Below are 9,678 nucleotides of genomic sequence, written 5' to 3'. Positions count from 1 at the left end.
ATTATTTTTTTATGATTTTTGAGAACCCTTAAAAACCCCATAAAAACCCCAAAAACCCCCTTGTTTATTTGGGTTTTTTAAATGAAATGTTTTTAAAAAAAAAATGCTTATTTCAGAATGTCCAATGTCTAAAGTTTTCTTTAATTTTTTTAAAAACCCTTTGTTCATCCCAATGACTCAAGATACATACTTGCAAAATAAAAGTTTTTTCCTGAAACCATGTTTACAAGTTATTTTAAATCATGATTAAAAGACAAGTACAAGTTAATTACGAAAATCAGGGGTTTCTTGAACTATATTATGTTAGTTTTTGGGAGTTGCACAAATTCCCCGAAAAGGGCCCTTGGGATAGCCCCAAACTACAACCCCCCGGGGGGGGAAAAGGGACCCTCCCCCCGGTTAGGACGATATCTTAATTTTACCCAAATTTAAATCCTCAGCCGTTCCCCTATCCTTGGCAAGGTTTTTGGGGTTTCTCCCCTGGGGTCGGTGGGACTCCACGTACCCAGGGGGGGATACCCCACAGGGTTCGGTTTGAAATCTTTCCCTTTTTTCATGTTTTACTCATGTTATATATAATATATATTTTTTATCCACCCCTCTTTTCTTTAAAAATTTTTCCGGTTTTCACTTTATTCCATGTCCCATGTTATTTCTTTCACGCTGTTTATGATACCAAGACATTCAACGTGCTCTATCGTCCCTTATTGCCCGGGTACCTTCGTATTTACGACGGCAGCAAGACGGATGAGCAGTGACGACGCCCGTCTCGCAGGATCTACACGTACCAACTTATCGGTGAGCCCCATCTCATTCGCCGGGTTTGCATATCGTCATTATTTAATTAGTTTTGGCATAAAGGTATGCCGGGGCCCTCGTCCCAAAGAAGTATGTTTTCCCGCCCGACCTTCCGTCGAGAGGTTTTATGTGTACCGACAAGTCACAGCGTGATGTCGACATCCGAGCTCATAGCCATTTCGTCTATTCATGTTATTTCCGGGACTTAAGTGTTTAAACAAGTATTTTCATTAAGTATTATGACTTACTACGTTTTATAAAGGCACATCATACATTCACGTTATATTCGCTCATGTTATGCCTCATGATGATTTAGCAAGCCACGTGGTTCGCTTCTGGTCACACGCAAAGAGCACCGAGTGCCGTGTTTCGCCCTGTGCCATGGTTCGGGGCGTGACACTATGTATTATGTTGTATTCAATTCAGTTGTAGTCCGTTGTATTCATTTGTGGCTACTTTCACATTGTATTCTATTCGGCTGTGTTCAAACAACAATTTTTTTTAAAAAAAATACATGGATATTCGGATATATTCAATTCACAATATTAATTCGTAGCTATTTTTACACTGTATTCAACTCATTATATTCAATTCGATTGTATTCAAACAATAAAAATTCAAAAAATACAAAATACAAAAAAAAAAAAAAAAAAAAAAAACTCCTTCAAAACACAGAATACATGCGAAAATTAAAAAAGATACACTTATTTATATTCAAAAATAACGAATACACTCAAATCCACCCAGATCTGAGAAATGCAAACAATAAAATACACTCAGATATGAGAAATACACTCAAATATGAGAAAATACACTAAGATATGAGAAAATCCAGTCGGTTGGCCATGGATTGCGTCCAGATATGACGACGGCGGTGGAGGGAGATGACGTCGACGCTTGAACTCGAGTTTTTGAGCCAAGAAGGAACCAGATTGTTGCCGGAATCTGACAAAACGATCAAGGAGAAGACAGGATTCCGGCCGTCAGAAACGTATTGGTGATGTAGTTGACGACGGATTCTCGCCGGAGAAGAAGGAGATGATGTAGTTGACGGCGGATTCTCGCTGGAGAAGTAGGAGAAAGGTATTCCTTCCAAAGCCGAAGCAGATTTTCAGTCTAAGAATAAAAATAGAGTATTTTACTTTAAATAGATGGTACAACTATGGTAGGTAATTAAATACATAGTGTAACTATGATAGATAATTAATTTAAATTATAGTTACTATAGGTAAATGTCTCTTACATGTTAGCTACATCATGTAAAAATTCCTTTTAAATTTTATTTCAATTTGACTCATACTGCTAATCTTGGATGCCAGCTATCAAAAGTTTCGGTGGGGTGGTAAGTATCTTCATTTTTAATTTGAGGTTTCGAGACGGTCTAAAAGACTAATAAGTGTAGAATTAATAACATGAAAAATAATACTTAGATAATATGCTACAAGTGGTTAAATTATTACTATTAGTGTATATTGGTTAAATTATTACTATTAGTGCATATGCGTAAATTAATCTTTTTTTTTTTTTGCGCGGATTGCCCTTCATTCGGGGTGGTCTTTGATTTTTGTCCTTTAAATTTGCGTCTTTAAGGATGCCTAACACCCTGAAAGTGTTCTAACCCCGGCCTCAAAAAAAAAAAAAAATTGCAAAGCAAAATTTTTGCACTTCAAGCAGAATTTAGACCTTAAGGCAGAATTTACATGGGCACAGGCAAAATATTTGTACGGGCAGAAATTCGGCCTGTGCCCATACAAAAGACAAAATTTAAAAACCATCATTTTGAGGGATAAAAATTAAAGACCACCCCAGCGAAGGACAATCCTGCAAATTGCCCAATTTTATGTCCTATTACTTGGTAGTAGCTGCTCTTTCCTGTACTCCTAGCCAGAATACAGTATAATTACTAAAAGAGTTTGAGTTTTTCCTTACATTTCTCTCTTTGATGATGCACACTTTTTTACGTTTTACTTCACCAAATCTCCAAGCAAAGTCACACTTTTTACTTCCCTTTTGGCCTTCGCTACAGTATATCATCACTTGTTAAAGACCTTTATCTAATTAAATTAGACAAGAATAGTTTTTTCTTGCTAATGAAATGGATTGAGAATTATAATAATTTTTATTATTAATAGAGGTTAATATTAGGTGATTTATTTCTATTTGTCCAAATTTTGGTGGGTAGAATAACTGATACTTGTGTTAACGGGAGGTACCATGTACCCATAAACTTAATCGAAATGCGCTCAAATTAACTCTAATACTACGATTGTAATAATAATAAAAGAGAATTACTCCTTCCGTCTCAAATAATCTATAGTGTTTTTCTGTTTTTCTCACCCCTTAAGAAATACATTACTTAGGAAGGGTATTTGACTTTACCCTTATTTACGTCTAGAATATGATCTTTTATTTAAATATTTACTCTATTTATGTGTCGTCTTCATTAATGACAATTCTACGATAAAATGAGGAAACAATTAATTATACCTTAAATATCTAAAATGATAAATAATTTGAGTTAACTATTTTTAGCAAACACGACATATAATTTGTGACGGAGGAGTACCTAGTTCTTTTCTTGTGCTGTACATTTGTTTGAGTGCTTTTTATAACATTTGGTTTTGTCCTTATCTGAATACAAATTTTTTGATCCAATTAATGATGTAATTAAAGTGTTCCCCTTTTGGAATTAATTGAGTGAAAAGGAAGGTATTACATAGATTCTTCTCTTTCTATTTTTTCTCTTCCTTCTTTGCAAGAAGGTTCTTTTTCTTTGTGGGGTTCAATGATTTTTCTTCTATGATGTGATTTTTGCTTGTGTTTATCCATGGAACTTATTTTCTCCAAATTGGTCTTTGCTTTTCTACTATGCTTTGTACTTATCTTCTCAGTTGGACATTCAGGTTTTGGTTCACTTTCTCTTTTCTTGTTTTTCTTTTTTCAAGATTCTAAAACAATGTGTTTTGTTACACTAGATAATGTGGTTTTCTTTTTGTAATTTGTAGTGGAGGGGTTACATGGAAATTCAAGAGTAAGAGCAGTGAACTTGGGTGGTTGGTTGGTTGTAGAGGGATGGATAAAGCCTTCTCTTTTTGATGATATACCTAATGGAGACATGCTTGTAAGTTCTTTTTCTTTTTTCTCTCAACTGTTTGGTTCTCTCTATGTTTCAGAATCTTGTTACATTCCTATTTAGTATGCTTTTGGATATAAAAAATGTGATATTTGAAAGAAAATAGAATGTGAAGTTAAGTTGAAAATATGTATTTGAAAATTGAATTTGCGTTTGGACAAGCATTTAACTTGAAAAAATGTTCAAATTTTGTTACTGGAAAGTATTTTTCATCAAATCCAATGTATAACCAAACAGTATTTTGAAAAACAGTTTTTATGAAGAAATGGCTCCTTAGATTGAGAAGTTTTAAACTTTTGGGAGATGATTGTAATTTGGCATTAATGCAGGATGGAACACAGGTCCAATTCAAATCTATGACACTACAAAAGTACATTTCTGCACAGAATGGTGGAGGCTTGAATGTCTCCGTGGATAGAGATAATCCATTAGAATGGGAAACTTTCAAGGTGAAATGCATTATCAAATTGCTTATTGCTATCTTTTAAGGCTCGTTTGGTTAGAAAACAAGTTATCCCGGGATAACTAATCCCGGGATTGTTATTCATTTGGTTAGAATTATTAATCCAATGGGATTAATTAATCCTATGTTTGGTTGGTGGGATAACTTTTTTGATATCCCATCCAATCCCATGTAGATTAGTTATCCCGGGATTGTTATTCCACCCAATCCCATCTACATGGGATAACTTATCCTCCTACCAAACGACCCCTCAATGTGGGATAAAAAAACACTATAATCCCGGGATAACTAATCCCGGGATTAGTTATCCCGAGTTTTTATTCCAACCAAACGTGGGATAAGATGGCACTAAATTTTTATCCCAGGACTATTTTTGCTTATCCATCATACCAAACGAGCAGTCTTTTCTGAGTGACTGAAGGACTTATTGTTATATAATATTCCTTTTTATGTCCTGAATTTGTTGTCTGTTGAATTATTCTGGCTTCAAATAAGCCTTTTTTCTAATACCTATGATGCATTTGGGGTTTATCGGCATAAACAAGTCATTTTTGATAGTCCTTTGTGGTTCCGGTGATGGCTAGATCAACGCATTATTACTTTAAGAGAAACTCCCATCGAAGTTGACTAAAATCAAATATGAAACTTCATACACCTTAAAGTTCATATGAAAAAAAGAGACTTTCTTGAGGTCCTTATAGTCATTATCCCTAGCATTAAATAGACTTTAAGCTTGAAATTTGTTGATTCTGAGGATAGTACCTGATTAATGTGCTTTCTATTAGCAGTTGTGGAGAGTTTCTGAGTCAGTCTTTCAGTTTAGAACTGCTGAAGGGCAATTCCTGACATGCAGTGGAGATGGAGCTAGTGTGACTGCAACAGCCGAGTCTCACTCTGATTCAGAAACATTCTATCTTGAAAGGAACTCCAATAATAGAGTTCACATCAAACTGAAAAGTGGAACTTATTTACAGGTAATTTCTTGCAACCATAGAGTCCCTCTGATAACGCATATTCATTTTTCTTTATTTCTCTATCTCTCTCTGTTATGGAATATATCAGCATATTTGATATAAGTAAGTTCTATCCCACATAGAAAGTTGCCTATAATAGACCCTTGTAGTCCGGCCCTTCCCCGGACCCCGCACATAGTGGGAGCTTAGTGCACTGGGCTGCCCTTTTTTATAGAAGGATTGCAAATATGAAAACTCCTGTTTAGGCACTAGGTTTTAGGAGCTATGATATTATTTTTTCGAGCTTGATGACGTGGTAAATTATTTTGAGGTGTTGATGAAATTCATCCTGGCCAAGCTTTCCCTAGGAACCCGTGTATGATTCATTGTACTGGTTACAAATCAAATTTGCAGTGTGCTGCAATTATTCTTTCAGATTTCTTCAGCCCTTCCTTTAAGTGCTAGCAACATTTACTTTATGCTTTTGTTGAATAAGCTGTAATCGTTTAGAAATTTCCTAGCCTTAGAGGTGTAATCCTATGGATGATGATCAAAATGTTGTGATCTCGGTATTCTGATTGATTTTTCTTTAATCCAGTATTTGGATTCTTGTGCACTAGCCGCTAACTTTAGCGTTTTGTTGCAATGCTGACATTCATGTCTATCAGAAGTTCTACTAGAACTGCTGTAATAGTGTTCTATCTCATTCATTTAGGCCTCAAATGACAATGTTCTCACAGCAGACTTTCGGGGGACACCAGGTTGGGATGATAATCCAGCCACATTTGAGATGATGATTGTGGGAAAGTTGCAAGGAGACTACCAGCTTGCTAATGGATATGGGCATGACAAGGCAAAAGAAGTTCTTAAGGTAAACTGATCATGTTTTTGGGTAACTAACATCCCATTAATCAACAGAACCAGAATCACAAAGCAAGCCAACTACCACAGTCAGCTGAATCAAAGAAATAAAACCACAGCTATCCTGAAGAAAAAAGCTACCAAGCCACAACTACTCTCATATGTACCTAGATGTTAATAGTTATTTACATCATCCAAGATTGCACTAAAGATCTAAGACCAGGTGGAGCTCTTACATTACAAATATAAGCAATGTTCCTACTAGTTCTATCCACAGTAGTGGCTTCTTGTTCAAATATTCTCTGATTTCTCTCAAGCCATAAGGCACTGTTTCTGCATATACCATTCTATAAATTTATGCTTTCTGTGTCTTCACTTTTGCACTCTTGATGAACCACTGCAAATGTTGCTCCCATGTGCCCCTGACATCAGTCAGCGGCTGCGTCCATGTAAGTACTTGAAACCAAACTTGTTTTGTAAATTGACAAACAAGTGATATCTGGACTCCTTCTCATTGTGACAGAATACACATTGAGGTTCAACACTAGGCCCCCAACTGGCCAATCTACCCTCTTTTTTTTTTTTTTTTTGCAGTTTAGGTCTAGCTGCATTACCAAACATGAGACATTTCCATGGCATTTCGCTTCTATTTCCAATCATTCTCAAGTACAATTGTTTGATCATGCTCTTCTGGTTTAAGACAGCATTTTGAGTCTGTTGCCAAATCTACCTAGCTTCCATCATCTTCCTTGTCATTCAACAGGCATGCTTTGTTATAGGCATAGTCTGTACTTGGTGATCTTTGATGTAGTTCATGTGCATCCATTGGTCCGCATCTTGTCTTGTTTATGTGTGAGATTCCACATCTGTAAGTTGATGATGTTTAAAGGACCAGCAGATTTTGAAGAACATACTCTTTCCCATGCAACTAGGACTTTCTTTGTCTTCGTGTTGCACCCCTCCAAAATAAGCACAGCTTTTTTCCAGATTAGCTTTAAGGAAGCTAACAAAGCATTCATTAAGAGCTGCAATTGAATCAGTGTCTCCTCTAGCAAATAACATAAGTCATCCGCAAAGCTCAAATGTGTTATCCCCAACTTAGCACACTTAGGGTGAAATTTAAATCATCTGTTATGCTTCAGTCCACTCAACCTGCTTAAATTAATAAATTTTATTTCTTTAATTCGCTTATTTATTGGATGTAAGTGAGACACAAAAGCATTTCTATGGCTTCACTTGTTTGCTGATAATATGATAAGTGGATCTTTAACCTATTGTATTTCTCGTCTTTTTTGTATGCTGCAGAAGCATAGGAATAGTTTTATCAGTGTAGATGACTTCGATTTCTTGTACAGACACGGAATAAATACAGTTAGGATTCCTGTTGGCTGGTGGATAGCTTCTGACTCAAATCCTCCGGCTCCTTTTATTGGTGGAAGTTTAGAAGCTCTTGATAATGCATTCTCGTGGGCGCAGTAGGTCTTGATTTCTACTATTGCTTTCTGTTCCTAGACATTTTCATCTTCCCTTCTTTCAGCCATTTAGTTTCTCTTTATTCGCAGAGCTTATAACATAAAGTGCATAATCGACCTTCACGCGGCCCCCGGTTCCCAAAATGGGATGGAACATAGTGCTAGTAGGGATGGCACAGTAAACTGGCAGACATCTCCCGAATACGTCTCACAAACATTGGATGTTATAGAGTTTTTAGCTTCCAGGTAGATTTTTAACAAATTCACTACTAATCTATCAACTGTGTTTTACTTATGTAGACTTTGAGCTTGACTCCTCGTTTTGTTATTTTTAGTACTTTACTTATAGTTTTTTATTTGGCCCACAGATTGGCCCAGCCTAGCCTCGCTCAAGCCTCAGGGGCCAGCGGGTTTACTTGGGCTGGGCTAAAAAGCCTCATTTTTAAATAGGCTCCAAAAACCATAGCGCAGCCCTATAAAATCACGGGCTGGGTTGGGTCAGCCCAGTGGGCCAAACCCATACCGACGGCTCTAGATTCAGCTTTAGCTGAACTTTCTCTTTCATTATTTTCTTCAAATTTATTTGTGTTGGAAGGTTCACATCTCTGCTTTTTTCTGATCTTTAAGTATATCACGTATATGAATGAGTATAAACTCATGGGCATTTGCAGGTTTGCCATGCATCCTGCCTTGCTGGGAATCGAGCTTCTAAATGAGCCATCTGCTGCAGATGTCCCACTGGATATTCTGGTGCCTTTTTATAAGAAGGGATACCAAATTGTTCGAAAATATTCACCAACAGCTTACGTGATATTTTGCCAGAGAATTGGCAATGCTGATCCATTTGAACTTTATCGAGCTAACATAGGCTCGTTAAACACAGTAGTTGATTTGCACTACTACAATCTCTTTGACAGATACTTTGACAAACTGACCTCTGTGGATAATGTTCAATTTATATACAAGAGTAGACAATCCCAAATCCAGGCTTTGAACAGCGCCAACGGACCATTGGTGTTTGTTGGTAATCCTTTCTTTCCTTATGCAACATCTTTGGTTTTCAAATTCCACATTTCGGAATTGTGACATCTGAAATGTATTTTAATGGAATGCAGGTGAGTGGGTGAACGAATGGAATGTGACTAACGGTTCCTTGGCGGATTACCAGGATTTCGGAAGAGTTCAGTTAGATGTATATGATTCTGCCTCTTTTGGATGGTCTTACTGGACAATAAAATGTGAAAAGAAGCACTGGGATTTCGAGTGGAGTGTTCGGAACAATTATCTTCAACTGCAACCAGGTACAGAACTAACCTTCCTTGTCTCAGCCTAATAAAATACATCTACTTCTCAATGTGTAGGCACAGAGGCGGAGCTCAGATTTTGAGTTTATGAGTTCTGGATTTTAGAAAAGGCAGCTTACTGGTTGCTAGATAATTTATTATTCATACTAAATGGATTTTAATCACAAATACAGGATTTTAACCAAAGCTCTGCCCCTGCATAAGCATGTACAACTAGGATTTCAAGAGTTGTTTTCGGATTATTATGAAGATTAGTGCCTCTATCTTCGTAAGTTCATTGGTCTTACTTTTTGGGAAGGTATGTATGTAGGTAATTCATCAAGGAAGAGGATATCTAGAGTTATGCTGTTGCTTGGATTGGTATGCATTTGGACCTTTCTGCGTTAGGAGAGCCGAAGAAGAATTTTTGAATCCAAGCATGAATGATGGGATTGAGAAACAACTATTCTTTGTGAATATAGTCTACCTTCAGCTCCAAATATTTTGCAGATACAGGTAAGCGCGCACACACAACACGTTATGATATTGTAAAACTCGATAGGAATTTTCATTCATTTGCAAAAATATGAGAAATGATATTGTGAATTCTTTCAGCGTTCTTGTGTTACTCCTCTATGGACTTGACTTCTACAGACTCGATACGAATTTTCATTCGTTTGCCAAAAATATGAGAAATATACTGTTCACCTTTTCA

The 9,678-nt window shown here is 36.6% G+C and overlaps 1 protein-coding gene across 5 annotated transcripts; it reads left to right on the top strand.

The window, feature by feature from the left end:
- The first annotated feature begins 3,370 nt into the window (after window positions 1-3,370).
- LOC132058998 (probable glucan 1,3-beta-glucosidase A) lies at window positions 3,371-9,678 on the top strand. Of its 5 annotated transcripts, none has more exons than XM_059451451.1 (10): window positions 3,371-3,507; window positions 3,804-3,919; window positions 4,261-4,380; window positions 5,183-5,368; window positions 6,063-6,218; window positions 7,514-7,683; window positions 7,771-7,926; window positions 8,352-8,704; window positions 8,796-8,981; window positions 9,283-9,678. In XM_059451451.1, the coding sequence occupies exons 2-10, from the start codon at window positions 3,914-3,916 to the stop codon at window positions 9,369-9,371; spliced, it is 1,422 nt and encodes a 473-aa protein (XP_059307434.1). In that variant the 5' UTR covers window positions 3,371-3,507; window positions 3,804-3,913; the 3' UTR covers window positions 9,372-9,678. The 5 variants fall into 5 exon arrangements, with proteins under 5 accessions (XP_059307434.1, XP_059307430.1, XP_059307429.1 ...); XM_059451447.1 differs by lacking the exon at window positions 3,371-3,507 and adding an exon at window positions 3,514-3,701 and having other exon boundaries at window positions 9,295-9,678; XM_059451446.1 differs by lacking the exon at window positions 3,371-3,507 and adding an exon at window positions 3,514-3,701.

Source organism: Lycium ferocissimum, chromosome 6 (assembly GCF_029784015.1).
Source record: "Lycium ferocissimum isolate CSIRO_LF1 chromosome 6, AGI_CSIRO_Lferr_CH_V1, whole genome shotgun sequence".
NCBI lineage: Eukaryota > Viridiplantae > Streptophyta > Magnoliopsida > Solanales > Solanaceae > Lycium > Lycium ferocissimum.
The sequence above is the reverse complement of the archived record's forward strand: the minus strand, read 5'-3'. Positions and strand labels throughout refer to the sequence as shown.

Coding starts and splice junctions, on each gene's coding strand:
- LOC132058998 (XM_059451446.1), top strand. CDS start 3,626: ATGGAACTTATTTTCTCCAAATTGGTCTTTGCTTTTCTACTATGCTTT. Junction 5,369..6,062: donor AAAGTGGAACTTATTTACAG/GTAATTTCTTGC, acceptor TCATTCATTTAG/GCCTCAAATGACAATGTTCT. Junction 6,219..7,513: donor AGGCAAAAGAAGTTCTTAAG/GTAAACTGATCA, acceptor TGTATGCTGCAG/AAGCATAGGAATAGTTTTAT.